The sequence below is a fragment of the Lepidochelys kempii genome, chromosome 19, assembly GCF_965140285.1.
Source record: "Lepidochelys kempii isolate rLepKem1 chromosome 19, rLepKem1.hap1, whole genome shotgun sequence".
Classification (NCBI taxonomy): domain Eukaryota; kingdom Metazoa; phylum Chordata; order Testudines; family Cheloniidae; genus Lepidochelys; species Lepidochelys kempii.
Genome location: NC_136398.1, coordinates 4,838,629 through 4,859,672, shown reverse-complemented (window position 1 = coordinate 4,859,672; position 21,044 = coordinate 4,838,629). Strand labels below are relative to the sequence as shown.

Genomic DNA, 21,044 nt, shown 5'->3' with positions numbered 1-21,044 from the left:
ATGATAAAGACAATTAAAGGATGATTAGTGTAGCTTGTAAACCATGAGAGAAGATGTTTTTAGGCTGTGAAAATTGCCTGAATATTCATAGGAATGCCCTCTACCATCAGGCAAATGGAATTAATCATATTAATGCATGGGAAAATAAGATTAGTCAGGAAATGGTATAAGAAATCTAATCATGTTTTATTGCATGAAACAAAGCGGGAGAGGTCAAGGGGCCCTTTCATTGTAATTTGTTACAAAAGTCTCTCTCTCTCTGCCATGCTCCTGGCAAACGAGTTGGACAGGGCTGGGCTTTCAGAAGCAGGAGGAACCCTGCAGTCCAGATGAAATCACTGGGAGCTGCAAGGGCTCAACAACTTTGGAAAAACAAAAGCAAATCAGAGAGTTTAGAAGCTAATCGGGGAAGGAATGGGTTTCCAAGAGCCGCGTTCACAGAAGGGAAGTGACCTCATGTTACCAAGGAGTCAACGTGAAGTTTGGCCAAACGTATGGACTAGCTGAGCGAATCTGGCCCGTTTTGCTATTGATAAGTTTAAGTAGCACAGCAACAATATCAGAATGCAATTGCTCTAACAGTGGGAACAACGGGCCAGGAGACAATGTTCCCGAGTTCTATTAATAGCCAGGCATTAGTCTCACCATGCGACCCTGGGCAAACCACTTAGGTCCTGATCCTACATAGATTAAGCCATATGCTTAATTTTAATCATGTGCAGCAGTTCCATGGGTCACTGCTCATAGGCTTAAAATTAAGCACATGCCTAAATCTTTGCAAGATTTGGGCTTTATACCTCCTGGGCCTTAAGGCCCCTCTGTGGACCGACACTCAAAGGGATTGTTGTGAAGCCTCCCCCCACTCTCCATTCAAACTTGATCCTGCAATGCTTACTTGGGCAAAACTCTTGTAGAGTTCCATTTTTTATTATTATTATTTATATAGTGCAGTAGGCCGACATGAAGACAGACAATATTAAACCCAGCCCATAAAATACCCTAAGTTATCACGCTCTTCGTCCTCCCAACTTGGCTTCTGTATTGAGATGAGAAAGCTCAGCTGCATGAGATCCACCCGGGGGGGAGCGTTTTAGATGAACTCCAACTCCAAACCGCAGCCAGTAGAACGAACACGCACAAGAGCCGTGCCAGCTACCTCCCACTGCGGAGAGTTCAGTTCACTGACCTGCAATTCCTATTTTAACATGAATCTGCAATCTGAAGAACAAGGGCCAAAGCACAGCCCAGCAAGTGGCAGAGGCGGGATCATCCCAGCGAGTTGACGCATGCCTGCCAGAGACAAAGAGGGAACCTCACATGATAGCACAGCCCTGCCTGCGCGGTAAGTCACTAGCATTTCCAAAGCTGGCTGCAGGCCCGGAGAAGTCTTCACTTCAGACAGCCCTCCTGACTGTCTCTCCAGATAGGGGCAGTTCCACGGACCCAGAGTCCAAAAATCACAACACAGACCCCCACCCCCCCAAAAAATCAGTGAAAATCATGAGATTGAAGAAAATCATAACAGTAAAATAACGTTTCTATTTCCAGTCAGTCTTCCTGAGTTTTTTGAACTCTTAACAGACAGCGCCCCCGCCTGGTGCAATTCAACCTGAAAGATACACTAACTAGCAAAAAGGAGTACTTGTGGCACCTTAGAGACTAACCAATTTATTTGACCATAAGCTTTCGTGAGCTACAGCTCACTTCATCGAATGCATACTGTGGAAACTGCAGAAGACATTATATACACAGAGAGCATGAAACAATACTCCTGGATTTGTGCTGGAAATGGCCCAACTTGATTATCATACACATTGTAAGGAGAGTGATCACTTTAGATAAGCTATTACCAGCAGGAGAGTGGGATGGGAGGAGGTATTGTTTCATGTTCTCTGTGTATATAATGTCTTCTGCAGTTTCCACAGTATGCATCCGATGAAGTGAGCTGTAGCTCACAAAAGCTTATGCTCAAATAAATTGGTTAGTCTCTAAGGTGCCACAAGTACTCCTTTTCTTTTTGCGAATACAGACTAACACGGCTGTTACTCTGAAACATAACTAGCGAAAGTCACTCTGGCACAAACAGAACCGACATGATGCCTATGAGTTTGGGCTTAAGTGGTACTTAAATGATGCACAGGCCTTGCGCAGGATCTCTGCGTAGAGTGAACTTCTCCCCATGCTCACACAAATTGAGGGATCTTCCTCCTCTGATGGGAGAAATGCTGTCCCCCAGTGCCCTTCTCTGCCAGCATGGGTGTGCATGGTACTTAACACCGAGAAGGCAAGAGCATACAATCAGATACCACTCTAGGCTTCCAAGGTGCTAAACAAACATTAACCAATGCAGCCTGGAATATGGGGAACACCTATCGGCTTTGGAGCTTATTCCACTGGAAACTGCCTACCTGTAGAAATATCTGAGAGAGACAGGAAAGAAAGGTATAACATGAGACTAAGGCAGCTGAAAAGAGCTGCACTGTTATGGCCCCTACAGCAAATGACACTAAATTTTCCATATCAAAGCACAGATTTATCTGTGAATGCTGCAGTGAGGAACATTCATTTACTTCACCCTAGGGGTTCCAAGAGACAAGCATACTGATGTGGTAAACGTTACCTTTACACCTGAAATCAAAGGGAGAAAACTCTGCCCCTTGGGACTGACCCCAGATGGCCCCCAAGAGATGCCTGATCTACACATAACAATGTCAGTTGGGATGTGATTTTCTACCAATACAGTTATACCAGTACAAGCATAGTGTAGACACAGTTATACTGATATAAAGATACCTTAGACAACTGTATAGCTTATTCCCCTTCCCAGTATAACTGTGTCCACATTAAGGGAAGTTGTACCATCTATAATGGTATAGTTAGAATGTTACAACTTGTGTGTATAGACAAGCCCCAAAATAATTCCCTTGGGTCTAATTCTCCATTGCTTTGTATCATTTGTGGTTATTTATACTAGGGCAATGAGAATGTAAAATGTTACCATTCTGATCTGACAGCCTATTTTATACCTGCTTTGCACTGGTGTGAATGAGTGAACGAGGTTCAAAGCAATGGAGAATCACTTGTCTTGAGTTCAGGATGATAGGAAGTGTTACCCAGCGATCACAGCCTCTCTCCACTGCTCCATTTACCCACCTGGGAGCTGGGTATAATAATACTCACCCGATTCACAAAGGGGTTGTAAATAAAGTGGTTGGTAAAAAGATGAGTGTGTTGTGGGGGGGAAGGGGGAAGAATCCCTTTAATAAAAAAAAAAATCACAGAAAATGTTCCTTATTCTTCCTCAAAATATCAAACATATCCATTTTTTCTGACCAGTTTTTTAATTTCTATAAAGTGCTCTGAGATCCTTAAATGAAAGGTGCTGTATCTCTGCAGAATATAAATTCTAAGATTAAAAAAAGGGAGGGGGGGCTTGCTAGGAGACATTGATTTGCCATGCAAGAAACAACTTATATATCACCGCTAAAATAAAAAGCCATCTGTAGAGTATTTGTTTCCAGTTTTAAACATTACTGAGCTCTTTAAAAAAATTAAAAAGTGCACAAACTGAATAAGGAAATCTGTTTTCACACCCTGATGAAGATGTAGCTGACATTTAAACAGTGGATTAAAAAAAGCCACCGCACATACACTTTTTATTCATTCCCGGTCCTCTGAAAAATAGGACCAGGGAAGAAAAGCATCCAAATATTACAGATAAAAGTATCTGTTATTTAACTGGCTCTTAAACCTAATTCACTGCACAAAAAAGGGAAACTTTCACACTTGCATTATCTGGGCTTCAACCCATGATGAAATAGGTTATTTCAAGGAGCACAATAACTAATCTCAAGTTTTCTGCCTCTTGCATGCAGCGGGACGATAGAACGGTTGTCAACTTTCAAATAAAAGTAACCACTGGTAGGACAAATCCCAAGGAAAGCACAATAGATAGGTGTAAGCCATTGTTACCCAGCGATAGGGCTGTATCATTTACAGCCTCTCTGTTGCGACTGGCAACTAGCTAGGAAACTGAAATGAAATGAAAATACACCAGTAGGCCTAATCCTCTGCTGACCCGCACCTCGTGTAATCATTCACACTAATGCAGAGTGAACGCAAAGTCGGTGCAAACCACTGGCAACTGGAAGCATTCTTAAACACACTCTCCTCTGGTGTAAAACAACTACGCAAAGTGCAGGGCAATGGAGGATTAGGGCAGTTGAGCTGCAGCAGTGATAGAAAAGAGAGAAACACTTCAACAGGCAGTGGGCTATCTGCTTAACTAAGGAGCTGATCCAAAGACCAGTGAAGCCAAACGTCATTCCATTGGAATTTGGATCAGGTCCTGAGAGAGCGCTCAAATGCAAACTCTCTCTAGAAAGCCCGGAAGTTGGAAGTTGGGGATCAGAAAGCACTTGCAGACATAAGAAAATAAACCATGCAATTAAATAAACCATGCAAATAAAACTTGCAATTCATTACAAGTAGCTATGTAAAACAGCAATATGAATGGCTATGAATCCTCATCATCATTTATTATACTTAGGAGCTCTAGTCAGGGACACTAGGACCCCATTGTGCTAGGCACTGTACAGACACAGAACAACAACAACAAAGAGTGTGGTTGACCCAAAGAGTTTGCAATCTAAGTATCATCATGAAATGAAACTGTAAGCACCCACCCTCTGAAGAACAGGTACTGTGCTCTTCTCAGTTTGCTGGGTAGACCATGACATGTAGTATTGAACTAGCCCATTCAGTGGTTTTGAATGTCTGATATCAGAGGTGAGCAAAAAGCAGATTTGATACTGGAGAACCAGTCAGATAATATTATACACCAGTTAACATGGTTTAGCATCCCTGCCCATCCTGGCTAATAGCCATTGATGGACCTATCCACTGTGAACTTACCCAGTTATAGTCTTGGCCTTCACAACATCATCTGGCAAAGAATTCCACAGGTTGACTGTGCGTTGTGTGAAGAAATACTTCCTTTTGTTTGATTTAAACCTGCTGCCTATTAATTTCATTTGGTGACCCCTAGTTCTTGTGTTATCGGGAGTAAATAACACTTCCTTATTTACTTTCTCCACACCAGTCACGATTTTATAGACCTCTATCATATCCCCCCTTAGTAGTCTCTTTTCCAAGCTCAAGAGTCCCAGTCTTATTAATCTCTCCTCATGTGGAAGTTGTTTCATACCCCTAATCATTTTTGTTGGCCTTTTCTGTACCTTTTCCAATTCCAATATATCTTTTTTGAGATGAGGCAACCACATCTGCATGCCATATTCGTGATGTGGGCATACCATGCATTTATATAGAGGCAATATGATACATATGAGGTGGGGGTAGGGCAGGGAAAAGGCATGTATTCCACCCACTGTCCACAGGACAATTCTGGGAGTGGGAGGAGGAGGAGAAGGAGGATCCTGTTAAGAAATTTTAGCCAACACATCAAACTAAGCAGAAGATTTTTATATACCTAAGGGCTGCAAGGTACCTAAGATGCCCAACTTCCTCATCCTGAATACCTGAAACACAGCAGGGATTCAACATCCCATTCTGGTTTTGTCATGGCCGCAGCCATTATGAGATTAGAAAAGAATTCCTAATTCCCCCAACTCTCTGAAGGGAGGTGGGGGACTGAAGAAAGGACACTTAAACATTTTGTGTTATAAAGTTTTGTCTGTAGTTTGAGTTGGGCTCTGGGAATCAGGACTCGTGGGCTCCATGCCCAGCTCCGAGGAGGGCGTAGGGTATGCTTGTTAGAGAAGAAGCCAAGGGTTCGGAACTTCTGGATTGTCTTCCCAGTACACCACTGGCTCAAGTACAATTGCGCAAGTCACAAGCTTCTGCACCTCCGTTTGCCTATCACCTGGTGACCATCACATCCTACTGGGGTTTTGTGAGCATCCATGCTTGTAGAACATAGACTCCCTTAAAAGACAGGAGCTACAGACAGTGAATGTGATGTTTTGCCTTACAGAGTTTATTTTTAGCCTTTTCAGCTACCCTGACTCACATGGGACAGAAAAATCCGAATTAAAAGCAGTCACCACACTCCTTTCAATGCTGGCATCTCACAGCAATATAGTGCAGCTTACATATTAGATAGCTGACATAAGTTATGCCATGTCATAGAACACAATTACTTATACATTCAGCCTTTTAGCAGACATATCATAACAACTCCTTGGGAAGCCGTTATGCCTTATCATGTCATTGCACCCTTCCAGGGCCCGGATGTTACTTGGATGTGTGTGTTATTTCAGTGCACCAGACCATCTGCATCCTGCTCTATGGAAGGAGATATCCAGGGTGCTCCTCGCACTGGGTTAACAGAAGCAAGGCTTGCCCTGTGCCCTCTGGCCCCACATGTCCAGGCTGCTAGTTTCTCATATAGTTCTTTTGCGTCACCACTGGAGTTGAGTGTTTAAATTAGAGAACATTTCATAAAGAACCAGGTACTTCGGTAAGTTCACATGTTTTTTGTTTACCACGTTAATGAGTGACATCTCACAACTTCCCTGTTAGCACAGAAGAATTACAATCCCCAGTTTGCAGACACAAAACTGAAGCACAGACTGGTTGAGGGAGCCTGGCAGAGGTGGGAATTGAACTCAGCACTCATGACCTAGTCCAGTGGTTTCATCACAAGACTTTTTCAGTTATAAATTCAGACAAAAATAAAGTACTTTTTTAAAAAAAAAATCAGTGAGGCTAATTAACCATTGGAATAACTTCCCAAGAGTTGTGGTGGATTCTCCATCTCCTGCAATTTTTAAATCAAGATTAGATTTTTTTAAAAAATCTGTTCTAGTTCAAACAGGAATTAATTCAGAGAATATCTAGGACTTCTGTTATACAAGAGGTCACACTAGGTGATTACAATGCTTCTGGCTTTATCAACTATGAATCTATAGTAAATCTAAGTATGATACTTACCCACAGATTTGTACAATGCACCGAGATCCACACATGAAAAGCACTATACACAGTCAGTGTCTATATACCTACCTCTCTAAATGAAAGCCTTCAGGGAGGTTTTGCCAAACCCATAACAATATGGTTTGTATAGTGCCTCCTACCCTCTCGGTGAGATCTCGATCTCATTGCACTGGGCACTGTACATACATATGGTAAGAGAGAATCCCTGCCCTGAAAAGTTTACAATCTAGATAGACAGAGGGTGGAAGGGGAAAGAAAGGTACAGAGAGGTGAAGTGACACAGCAGGTGGGTGGCAAAGCTAGTCACTGGACCATTCTCTCAAACCAACAAAATATGTTCAAAACCAGGCCAAAATTAATATATAATTCTAAATAAATTTATTAACGTAAAATCAATAAATATAATACAATTTATATTTTGTTTAAAAGTATATGTTAATGTATTTATTTATTAATACAATATATCATTTTAAACAAAATAATAACATTTACCAAACATTTTTTGAATTCCCAAAGCAGTTTCAGGTTTGGTTTCTCTGTTGAGTTTACTGACCTCATTATTTCCCCAAATACACAACTGCTCTCAAAAGTTCAAAGAAATTGGCAGATTTATTTTTAACTTTGCCACAGAATATAAGACTCTTTTTCTACCTAGATATGAAAAGTAGAAATCTCTGATTCTCCCACCAAGCTATATGAGCTTTAAGCACTAAAATCAGAAGCAGTTTGTAACCATTAGAGGGAATAACATTTGGCTGTAAAGCAATAATTAACTACAGCAACTGTGACAGATTCACATTCCAGGGATAGAATAGTTGTAAAAATTGATCATTCAGGAAACTTTTGTTTTGTATAAATGTTTAATGATGATCAGCTAATATTATAAAAAAAACAATCTATTAAAACATATCACACTTTTAAACACTATATTCATCTTCCAAATGGCCAAGAGCAGCTACATTAAACAATTGCATGCATTTTAAAATTATTATAGTATATTTATTACTCATGTAATCATCATTATTTAATGACGTTTGATTAAAAATCTCAATTGCAAATACTCAAAACTCTACCAGCGTAATATTTCTGAGAAAAAACCACCGATGGCTTTTCACTACAATTGTATCAGAATGTCCATTTCTTACATCGTCCTTGTGAGCACTGGGCTCAGGACCTCTCGATGTAAGCACCTGAATCTGTTTCTTATGCTAAAAAAAAAAAGAGAGAGCTCCACTCGCCTGCCTAGCATCCTTGTGAGTCAGTATTATGCGATTCCCCAGCATGGCACTAAGAGGTGCTGTGCTATCGGAGGTTCTGATTTTCATATGGGACCTAAACCTAATGTCCTGATGACTTATAATTAGATTTACCCTGTACAGAAAACTAACCCAAGGGCTATGTGCCACTTGCATCCTATTTAGAGTGCTCATGTGGGACTTGAGTGGTGCATATGCTTTTTGCTGCTCTTCCATACAGGGATGAATTTCGCTCCACAAGAACACACACTACTTTTTGCAGCAATAGAAGGGGGACAGTAAGGACGCATCCTTCCGGCTGAATTCCAGTCTGGGTTATTACACTTTCTTGCCTTCCTGAGTTCTCACAATCTAGGAAGTCCACTTACCTAATGTCGTTTTAAAAAAAGGAGTTTATCTTTCATAATGAACATTTCAAAACTCCTTACATCTCAGGGCTAATTCTCAGCTGAAGATTAGGCCCGTAAGAGACACACAATCAATCAAGAAATACTGAATCAACATCACAGCATTCCAGACAGCATGCTGCAGTCAAACAAATGAACATTAGTGTTTTGTTTTTTAAATAACACTAATTCCTTTTGGAGGGGATGGGAATACAGCTTCATCATTGAAATGAATTGGCATGGAGTGACAAGTCACTTGGTTCTAGGGAAATCTACGTTCAAATTCAGATTCAGGATACAATTTGGCACTAAGTGGCACCATTGCTAGCAGACTCTGCAGAAAGGCACAAAATCGGTAGCATCCTCTTTCACTGCTACAGGTGCTTCTCACAAAGCAGCAGAGGGGGGCACGCAGATGATGCTTGTATTGTCACACACTGGACAATACACATTCTGTTGATATTATTCATTATTTATATTACCATCTCCTCTAGGAACCCAAGTCATGGATCAGCACGCCTTTGTGCTAGGCCCCAGGACAAACACAGAACAAAAAGACAATCTCTGCCCCAAACAGCTTACCATCTAATAGAAGCTGTCTGTCTCTGGGCTTCAGTCCTCATCTGTAAAATGGGATAATACTTACTTTCTTCCATACTTTGTCTATTTTGTCTGTAAGCATTTTGATGTGTGGCCTCTTTCCTTGCTACGTGTTTGTATTCCACCTCGCGCAATGGAGCCCCGATCTCACCTGAGCAGCCTAAGCACATTGTGATACAACCAATAGACACTAGCAATTTATATCTCCTGTCTTTACCGTCTTGTCCCTGAAAAGTTTGGATTTAATTCTTCTCCCAGTCAAAAAACAGCCTGATTCTAATGTGTTTCCCTCCAGATTTTCTACCTATAGATGACTTTTTTTGGTTGTGTGGGAAAGCAGCATAAAGTACTTGTCTCCCCCTCAAGATATTTAGTCAGTCCAAGCACTTTGCCTATTAAAAATTAATCAGAGTTAGTTTAGTGTTAGAACTCAGCAAGCGTCATCGTTAACTTGCAAGAACCTTCCCAGAAGATTATCGGCTCCCATTCACTCCTTCATGACATCTAAAACATAGTAAAACTGACGTATCCTTTTATTAACTTGTATTACTCCACGGTTTTCCTCATTGTTATTCCTGGTTAGCTGTATGTCAGCAGTGCACAGAGGCCTCATTGTGCTGGGCGCTGCCCAGATGTATAGCATGACACAGTCACCACCCTATATATTACAATCTCAGCAGACATTACAGAGATAAGAGTGGGGGAAAGAAGCATTATCCCCATTTTACAGATGGGGGACAGAGGCAGCGAGATTGAGTAACATGTCCAAAGGCACATACAGTCTGCAGCAAAGTAGAGAATCTAAATCTCACAAGTGCCAGGCCAGTGTCTTAGTCATGGGACCATCCTTCCTAGGCCAACTTAGCCAACTGAGCTAAATTATATTCTTGTTAAGAGAGATGTAGCTCACATTCACTTTCAAAGCATTTCCTACAGACATGCACTGTGAGCATAAATTGCAGAAGGTGGACTTGCACCGAAGCCCTTGAGTGATTTAAATTTGCTCTCCCCCACTCTTCGGCAGAACCTCAACCCAGGGCGGAACGGGTAAGAAATGCAGTCTGTCCCACAGAGTCTCAAATCTATTCTCTGGTACAATGGTTAGCACCTTTGTGCTGCCTTTCAATGCCTGAGTGCTGCAGAATTTGGCTCTAGATGTGTAGCTCAATCCATTCTTGGAGGAAGATAGCAGTAATGGCACCGGCCCGAACCAAACTCTCATAATTTGCATGGCTTGGTGCTCTTGTTCATTTTTTCATTGTAATATTCTGTAGCTTGAACGAGACATGAGTGATTCTGTGGGAGAGTGGGCTAGATTGGATTTTGTTTATTTGAATGCATTTCTGGACTTGATTAAAACAGTTTATAATACTTATTAAATGAAACATTGTAGTTGCGAGGTACTTAGATGTAATGGTTTATTTGGCCAGGAGTTTATCTGCCACATTACCAATAATTAAAACTAGGTTTTCATAAAGCAAATTAAAAAAAAAGAAAGAAGAAGGGGTTTCTAGCAATATTTTCAAGCTGAATTATATCAACATATTTAAAGAGGAGATATGAGCTTCAGTTTTTCCCCACAGGCAAAAATTATTTAAAAATGGGAAAAAATGAGTCATCTGAATTTAATTACCAGGCTCAGGGTAGCGACAGCCAGCTTTGAAAAGTGAAATTTAAAAAAGACTCTGTAATTCTGCCTATGGAATTGACAAGTTTGCTTCTGGAGAATACTAAACTGGGTCTCTCAAATTGACTGGAGCCTATAAATCTTGCCTGTGTGTATTTCACAAATATAGGAGGAGTGAAGAATGCGCCTTGGAAAACAAACCTTGCCATGGACTCTTAAGAGTGAAATTCACACCTGCACAAGTTCAGAGGGTCTTGAGTGTCCTGCTGTAGCGGCCGATCCACTGGACACAGCTCATAGTGTTGGTCTTTAAACTAAACCCCAATGGCAGTCCACTGAGGGAAGAGAGTCACTGGATATGTACCACCTATTTTAACGTCCTCAGCAGAGCACAGTCCACGTGTGGGCCTTCTGCTTGGGGGTGACTCTCACCCCTGAAGAAGTAAATGTTGGGGTAACATTTTCGAAAGCACCGAAGTCCCATTTTCAAAAGGGATTTTGGCAACTGTGAGCCTAAGTCACTTAGATGCTTTGAAAATGTGTGTCTATGGATTGTGAATGCATTCCCTGTTATCATTTGGTTTTAACATAGGTTTCCCCAAACAAGTGTGGTTTTACTTTCAGGAAGCAACACGCACAAGTTGAAGAATGTTTGTCTTCAGAGTCCACCCGATAACTTCCAGCCCTGCTGTATCGCACAGCCTACTGATCCTTCATGAAGTGCCGAATAGCTAAGAAGTAAGAGTGCCTTAAAATATTAATGTATGCTAATTAAAACAGTTTGCTCATAAAACACCTACATCTAATTTTCAAAGGTGTCCTGGGGAACAGTAAACAACTGGTACATAATAAATGGCCGCTACCTAATATTAATCTTAATCCCCCATATTTGCCAGGCAAGTATAAATTACATAAATGAATGTTAATGAGACAAGGTGGGTAAGGTAAGATCTTTTATTGGGCCAACCTCTGTTGGCGAAAAAGACAAGCTTTCGAGCTTACGCCAGGCTCTTCTTCAGGTATTGTAGCAGTGACAGGACCCTTGTAAATCATCGTAATTTAATCTTATATCTGGTAATCCCAGGTTATTTCTTTAATTATTTTAGACATTTAATTCTTCCCCTTCCTGAGACAGGGAGGGGTCCCAAAGAACAGTCGTCTCCATCAATCAGTAGCTACAAGTTTTAACTCCTTGTTGAGTGAGCAGAAAGCAGTACATGAACCCACCAGGCACTGAGCACTTGACTGCCTACAAGAGCTGAGGGACTCAGGGGTGTGGAGGAGAAGGCTGTGTGGGAATGACTGTTTGGGGCCATCTAGTCTGACCTTTTGTATATTAAATTGATGTTCCCTGCATTGTTCTCCTCTATAGCAACTGCAGTGGTGAGTTGTTTTGGCCGTGAAGAACCTCCACAGTAACCTCTCATTTAAACTCTGCCCTCCTTATCTTCAGCTCTCCTATTACCAGCTGTTTCCAATACTGGGTATCCCTTATGATTTCTATCTCTGCCCATCAATCCACCAGCCTTTCGTTCAGGTGCAGGAAATAATGGTTCTGCAAAAATGCTTTACAACTCTGAAACTGACTCAGATTAATTCTCTCATCTGCTCCTTCCACCTGGACCTGGTTCTCTACCCTGTTGCCATTTCCAATGCCTCAGATAACTCTGCAGCCTCTGGAAGAGTGCTCAACACATCTCTCAGGTGCCCCTCGTTTCACAAGACCCCACTCATTTTAGTGGCAAAGTGACCTCCATTCCACACATATTTGGTGTGTGGCCCCCAACACACACTTTTTGAGAAATTATTTACACCCAAAATAACAATCACAGTTCTGAGGATGCAGGAGGAATCAGCTGCACTAAAGAGATGAAGCCCACGGCATTTTAAGTCTCTTGCATGAGTAATGTTTCTCCCCTCCTCTTTTGGGGGCCTTGCACACTGTGCCCCATATTCAGGCCTTGACAAGTAGAGAGGTACAGTGTCTAAGCAAGCATGAGGATATTGAGCTAACTTATTTATCACCAAGGGAATCCAATGAGAAAATCTCAAGTCACCAGAGAACCAAACCACTGCATCTCTGCACACAGATGTTGGAAATAGGGGTCCTGCCGCACCCCCTGGCTTGAACTGGATTCCATTATATACAGCATTTACAGTTTGGTTCAATGGCTCTCAGTGCCCCCAGTTTACAAATTGTTCCAGCGCCCCAGCCTTTGCAACTCACAGATGGAGCTCTCTCTCTCTTATGAGTGGCCCAGTGGGCTATGACAAACCTCATAATTTAATGGCCCTACTCCTTAAATGAATCTTCCTTAAGCATCACTTTTATTCTAATGCTTTCCAAAACTGGGAAGGAAAACAGTGAAGATCTCCTTCCTTCCACTCCTCTCTTCTATGATGATGCTTATTTCTCTTTCAATTATTCTCAGAGGAGAACGCAAAATCAAATAGTTTATATTTACAGGTTTCAAAGTAGCAGCCGTGTTAGTCTGTATTCGCAAAAGGAAAAGGAGGACTTGTGGCACCTTAGAGACTAACAAATTTATCTGACAATAAGCTTTCGTGAGCTACAGCTCACTTCATCGGATGCATTCAGTGGAAAATACAGTGTGGAGATTTATATACATAGAGAACATGAAACAATGGGTGTTACCATACACACTGTAACCAAAGTGATCAGGTAAGGTGAGCTATTACCAGCAGGAGAGCGGGGCGGGGGTGGGGGGTGAAGGGAGAACCTTTTGTAGTATCAATCAAGGTGGGCCATTTCCATCAGCTGACAAGAAAGTCCCTCCCCACTCCCCACTATTCCTCAGTCATTCTTGTCAACTGCTGGAAATGGCCCACCTTGATCATCGCTACAAAAGGTTCCCCCCCACCCCACCCCCGGCTCTCCTGCTGGTAATAGCTCACCTTAAGTGATCACTTTGGTTACAGTGTGTATGGTAACACCCATTGTTTCATGTTCTCTATGTATATAAATCTCCACACTGTATTTTCCACTGAATGCATTCGATGAAGTGAGCTGTAGCTCACAAAAGCTCATGCTCAAATAAATTGGTTAGCCTCTAAGGTGCCACAAGTACTCCTTTTCTTTTTATATTTACAGGAGCTTACATGTCTTGTTTTCAAACCACACAAAAGATAATTCTCTTAGCACTAAAGATGGGCCTGAACCACAAAGCTCAGATCTCAGTCCAAACCTCTGCAAAATTTCTGTAACGGGCCGCCCCCAACACCCTGAATCCAAAGTAAGAACCAGCTACAGAACTAGATTCCAGACTTGAACTTCCATTGGAGATAGGAGGTGATGGGATCTGGAGCTTTCACCATGTGTCCATCTTCATTTGTTACACATGCATCTGAAGCCTAGTGTATGCTACAATGTTTTCCTAGCATAGCTATGTCCCTTAAGAGTGTTTAAAAAAAAAAACCCACAAAAAACCCCACAGCTGTAATTGACATATCTATGTTCGAACGCTCGCTCTCTCTCTCTCTCTCACACACACACACACACACAGATATAGCTGCAGCTTACACCAGCCAGAGACCTTTTGCCTGTACAGTTTACGTTGTTTGGATTGCCAGTTTAACCACACTCTGAAAATAATTCCTATTGTCAGCACATGCTGGGCCTCCACTAGATGGCTTTGCCGGCATAACTGAACCATGAAGTCTTCGTCGTGTACACAAGACCTCACACAGTGAGCACACTGGGCTCCTCCTTTTTACATTCCATTCAACTAAGCAGCAAGGGAATTCAAAATGCAGCTGAAAAAATCTCAAGAGGTTCAACCACCGGCGAAACACTATTAATGTCAAACGAGATCTTTATAATGTGATCAACTGCGGAACCCAAACATTAACAAACCTAAATCATCAACATGGGGTATCCTGCAATTTTTTTTTTTTTGTTAGACGCTATTAGTTCATACGTCAGCTATCAAATTTATGCTACGAACCCCGACCTGAAATTTCATAGCCCTGACCGTGGAGACATCATTGTTACCTTGAAGAAAGCAAAAGAAATGAAATGATTGCAGCGGAATAAGTTTCTTACCAACAAAATAAACCCGTTCTCTCAAAGCATGCACATTTGTGGAGTAATCAAACTAGACTTAATGGGACGAGAGAATAGGAATACTTAAATTCTGTCTGCATCCTGCTGTATATAAAGCAAATCAAACAGTAGCACATGTGCCACAGGGTCGTTAACAGTAAAGTTAACTTGTCAGCAGTAGATTTACCAATAATCAGAAAACAATTGAGCAGAAAGCAAGTTCAAGATTTCTACATCCACAGGTTTTTAATCTAGTTAACCAACTACACACCACAGGACTCTAAGAAAGACCATGCTTCAAAGCAGACATCATTCACTGTAAAACTCAACTAAAGCCATAAAAATATATGCAGAGATTTTTCATTACAATGTACTTTAAAATCTCGAATTGTGGCTGTAACCACTGCTAGTGCTGACCGTGACGTTCAGGTACGAGGTGAAGTGCACACTGGATCCCGCTGCAGTTAATTTCACACCTAAAGTTATACATGTGCAGATATACTTAAACGTGTACAGCCATAAAAGGACATACAGCCACTCACTTACCAGAGTGAGGATCCCTCTGTTCCAGTGACTTCTAAAAAGTCATATCCATCTTCTAATTGAAAATCCATGAAAACCAGAGCAATGGTGTCTCCAGGCTCTGCTAGGATAGTCCATGTACAGTCTGCATTATTGCCATACTCTGAGGGATAATGAAGACTGGAGATAATTCCACTCTGTCCCCGTAACGTCCCTCCACAAGCATCATCGGCTGAAAGGCAGAAAATACATATCATGGGTGTTTTGCTGGAAGGGAGCATGATGCAAATATGCCAGCAAGGCATTGGAGCAACACAGCCTTGAGGGTTTTTTTTTTTCTTCCCTTCCATGTGTTAAGGCTTTGAGAGGGGGTGGGGGAATGACTCATATGCCACATTTGAGACAACGGAGGGAAATCGTGATCAATAATGTCTCCAAAACTCAAACGGCGGGGGAAGGAGATTTTAAAAGGCCATTGATTGGAACATAACAATAACTAAACCAAGGCTGGAGAGAGTAGCATAAATCAAAAAGGTACTATGCAAAACATAATGCCAGATTGGGGAGATTGGAGTGCACTGCAAAGATCAAGGCTGAACTCTTAAAAAAATACTTTGGTATTTGTTTTTCGTTGTTGTTGTTGTTCTTTTTCTTTTCAAGTGCTGTGATTTTTTTATTGGCACATTGATCAGACACATATGGGCATTAGAACATTCAGCAAGTGCATGGCATGTGAAGAGATGCCTCTCACCAGAAGACAGAGAGGTGACATGTTTACATTTCCCAAACCGGCTACTCAAGCCTCCATCATTCTGTAGCCATGGGTAACCCTGCAGTAGCCAGGGGCAGGAGTGGAACAAACATGATCCAACAGACCTCTGACACCTCTAGCTTCTACAACTCCAGTGCTCCTCACCATGGTGTGGAAGAAGAGACCCAACATGGCTGGCATGAGTTTTGATGGAGATGTGGACTAGAAAGTGGATGTGTCACATCAATGGCATACCTGCTTTTCCTCCCAAACCAGAAGACCCTTTCCAGAGGTGGAAAAGTTAGAGTAGGGAACACCCACCAAACTTCACAGGGTTCTCACCCCTCTCCAAACCCACCAGAGAAACCAGTGTTATTGCAAACGTCCACCCAGATCCCCAGGGAGGTCTCAATTGGCACAGCTACCTTGATTTCAGTGGAACTATGCCAATTTGAATTAGATGAGAAGCTGGCCTGCTGCAGCTCTACAGAACAACTGATTTCTGACATGTAGGTGTCTATTATACAGAGGATAATGACAAGATAACTATAAGAGTAAAGCTTAAGTTCCTCTTCATGCCAACAGAACCCTCAGATAGGTAGGCAGAATAAGCAGCATGTGACACGGTTATTACAGGTATGTATACAGCACCTAGGAAAACAGTGCTTTAGAGAACTGTGCTATTATGCAGTGATGCCCGTGGTGATATCTGTGCAATTGAGAGTTGCATTTTATATATTTGGTGGATCACAACACCTTTAAAACTGAATTTGTATGATTAATAAAGTATTTAACAACATAGGACTGCATAGCAATTGAGAGAGCAGTAAGAGACAAAGTTCTTGCATTGAAGAACTGTGGGTATTTGGACACCATGGGCATTAGTGCAGGATAAGATGATGAGGATAGTAAACTCTGTCCATGCGTCCAATCTAAGATTTAACACAATAAACAAGAGCAATGAAGGGGCTGAGGGAAAGATAATACAGGGGTTACGCCAATATGAAATCATAGGATTGCATTGGGTAGTCATACACACATTGCTGAGTCTTCTTAAAATACCTGTAAATATTTTTCTTTAAATCCTTTTAAAAAATCCCATCTGCCTTTAATGGATGTTGATTTATTATTTGTAATACTCTGATGTCAGATATTTGCCCCACTCCAAGAAGAAAACTTTTACAGGAAATGTTTATATAGGTCAAGATTTTTGAAAACAGGTGGCTAATTTCAGCGACCTAAATACACCTTAGGCATCTGCCTGATTGAGAATTCCTCACCACCCAAAGAAGGCAATGGGAAATGTTGGGTGCTCAGGGCTTTTCAAAATCTAGGGCAGATGCCTAAATTTGGACTTACAAACCTAACTTGGGGGGCAGGGTTGTTTTAATTTTTGGCCCTACATAGAATAAATGACTCTCCCTGAAATTAAGACCCTTTATACAAGCTTAACTGTGGTCTCAGTATCGCTCCATCATGATATCTGTATATATTGCACACACCAACTATACAGACACACCTTGAACTCCAGAGTTACAGAACCATCCACTGCGCTTGATCCTGCCACGAGCTCTGCACGGGCAAACCCCTGGACTCATGTGGAGTCCCACAATGAGGCTAACGTAGTTCGGCTTGAATGCTGGGATCTGCCAATATGGGAGCTCATTGTAGGACAGGGGCCACTGTTTGTGGAGGGATTGGGACAAAAGAGATGGTTCAGAGCACACCTGAAGTTAAAACACCGTAAGAGTGATGCAGCTTCTTTTCTTCTCCCCCATCACACTTAAAGTCGTATTTCAGGGTTGTGATGTTAGAACCATTAAAATATAGCCTATTGGTGCCATCATAGCTATAAAATATTAATTGGCTGTATTTTACTAGCTGGCAGTGGATTTGTTTTTTTTGTTTTGTTTTCTATACCCATTAAGATACAAAGACGTTACAGGATACAATGACCTATTAGGTCATCCAGTCCATCTGCCTGCGAGCGAAAGCTTATTCCCTATTGTACACTTACTAGTGATCTGTTCAGTCTAATTTTAGACATCCCAAGTGACAGAGCTTCTACCACTTCCTGGGGGAAGCAGTTCCACACAGCCTAATACATCAAGTTCTTTCCTGACATTCTGTCCGAGTTCTCTTTCTCAGTTCTTACTCTTTACTCCTAATTAAGCCACCTTGAGTCATCCTCAGTAGCTCCCTCTTCTCGCTGTCTGCTAGGGATGGATGAACCTTGTGAAGTTCAAACGGAATTTGTGGGTTCACAAAAATGCATGAAACCGTTTTTTTTCCCCTCCTGTCCTTTGAGCCATTGTTTCCTTCAGAAGGAGAGCTGGGTTAAACACAAAGGGTTTCCAACCCAAAGAGATGCCTGTGCCACATACATGGGAACAGAGGAGCTCTGCAGAAGCTGGTACAGCCAGGTGGTGTTGTATATACTATGAGGGTGCACTCTATCAGCAGAATCTTTCTTCATCTCTCTGCTCCCATTTTCATTCTCCGCTTTCCCATTCTGCCTGTCCTCTGCTTCAGTTTCCCGCATCAGCACATCTTTTCCCCAATATAATCTGTCCTAAGCAGGATGCAAATCCAATGAAGTTCACATCTGAGTCAAAGCTCTGAACCCATGTCTGAGTTGAGCATTAAGCAAAATTTATTCATTTTTCCCTTTTGTTTACAGCTTTCAAACTTACATTCCCTCCCACAAGCAGCTCCCGATCTTGACACGTGTATACTATATAAGAGCATTGACTGTTTTGCCTTTAAGGGTCACATTTTCAGAAACTAAAACTGCATCTGCAATTTTTCATTGTTCTCGTTTTCTCCATCCAAAAGCCCACATTTCAGAGCACAGGCTACTATGTGCCTGTGGCAATGGGATAAGGAGATGCCCAAGAAACTAAAGGGCACAGACAAAGCCAGTTTTAATGATTACTCCATTTGCCCAGCCAACAGCAATTTTGTGCATGTGAGCCACAGTTCGGGGGAACAGAAAAACAGATGCATAAAAATGGGAGTGCAATTTCAGAGGCTGCATGTTAGTCCCTTTGAATGTTTGGTCCTAATTCTTTGCCCTCTTGGCATTAGCAATCAGCATTAAAACCAAGCAGACTGGATAGGAACACACGCATCCTGGAGTTTAGTAAAACCTTATGCAGTAATTCACGCACGCTGCCCTTCTAGAATGAACTATGAGCGTATGCTACTTAAAAATAGGAAAGTAAAACCTATGGAAAAAGCAGATGTGTCATTAAAGCTGAAGGCATTTACCGGTTGGAAATGGGAACTGCTGTTTGCTACACGTAATCTTCTTCTACAACTAGACTCTATTAGCAGAAGCTATTAGAGCAAATAAAGGAGGAGGATCAAGAGAAAACATGGGCAGGAAGATAAAGGAAACTGAGAATTAATTTGACTTGCATTGTGGCAGTGTGTCACTTTTGTATGTACAGCATTGTCAAATGCCTTGCTATTTATATGAAATGCACTATGAAAAGCCTGTTAACTTTACAATGCACATTATAGAATGGCATTTCAGATGCTTTAGTCAAGGAGCTCTCAGGCTTTACATTATAAACACCTATTTTCAAGTGTGTAAAACTCCAGCATAACGCTATAAAAATCCTTTGAGACTGAAACTCAGCAAAGGGATTCTCATGTGTTTTATGCAGCAGTTGAGGCACTTTTCTGGGGAGGTGGGAGAGGAGGGTTTGGGATACTGCTCCACAGGAAATTCTTAGTGTGAAAGTATCAGAACCTTTTCAGGCCTGAGCCTTGCTGACAGTATAAGCCGCTATCAGCAGGGCTGGGACTTGCAGCATCTGACTGATGGAGGTGCAAAAGGAAAGGAAAAACAAACCTCTGGTTCATGCCAACTCTTATTTCTCATGGCCATCTGCTACCCAACTGCAGCCAGGCAGCCGAACATGCAGAATGCATCGCACAAACGCAAGCTTCCTGGTGAGTGAGGGCAATCACTCAGGTTAGAAGTAGCTAGACTCCCAGACTCAAGTGATATCCCTCCTAGTCTTCAACTGATCCACTCAGCCTCCTTTTGGCCTGGGGCATCTTAGCCCCGCCGAGCTCTGCCATGTAAAAGCTCCACCCTGTCCAAGGTGCCCAAAGGCCAAAATAAACATGAAGAAACCAATTCTTCCATCACTTCTGGGCTCAACCCTCAGCAGATTCTCTGCCTCTCCCGGGCTCTGCTGAGTACCAAGAAAGCTAATGCTTGCGCCCCACCTGGGCTCGGGCAAACCTGCAGGAGTCGGCAGCCAAAGGAGACAATCATCTCCTGACAGGCCAACTCTACCCCACTCCAGGGAGGCCCTGACAGGCACCAATCTTCGTCAGCTCCTACCCCAACCCCAGCTAACCTGATCTCCCACAGTGACGGTTAACAGCCTGCTCTCCCTCTCAGCCAGGCAATAACTGAGCAAGGCCCCACCGATTTAGCTCCTCCCTCACAGCCTTACCCCTGAGATTCGTGTGTCATAGAGCATGGTCCAGCTGCCCACTGACCCTTCCCCTGACCCATGTAGCATTTGCACACCTTGTCAGAGTCTCCAATTTCAAGGTATGATATTCCCATTGACCTTGCATGTCTGGTTCTTCTGGTTTTTTTTTTACCCAGAGGATCCTCTCTGCTACATATTAACTCATCCAAGATAAAGGTACAGGGGTAGCTTCAAGGGCCCCGGCCCATGCAAGAGGCATGAGTCTGTCTTACCTCTGATTCCTGGAGATGGGCAGCCATGGTGCTAAAATGGGATCAGGAATACGGGGAGAAGCATAAGGATTTTTTTTCTTCCCAGTACATTGAGACTACAGGAGCTCTTCTTAATTCTTGGTGTGTGAATGGGTTCTGGCCACAAAGGATAAGCAC

The 21,044-nt window shown here is 42.2% G+C and overlaps 1 protein-coding gene across 7 annotated transcripts in view; it reads right to left on the bottom strand.

The window, feature by feature from the left end:
- The window catches only part of CSMD2 (CUB and Sushi multiple domains 2), a 541,235-nt gene that overhangs the window by 361,502 nt on the left and 158,689 nt on the right, over positions 1 to 21,044 (bottom strand). For all 7 annotated transcript variants that reach the window (XM_073317325.2, XM_073317326.2, XM_073317333.2 and 4 more), the window contains one exon: positions 15,433 to 15,640. In XM_073317325.2, coding sequence (XP_073173426.2) covers positions 15,433 to 15,640 — 208 coding nt within the window. The remainder of the gene's footprint in view (positions 1 to 15,432; positions 15,641 to 21,044) is intronic.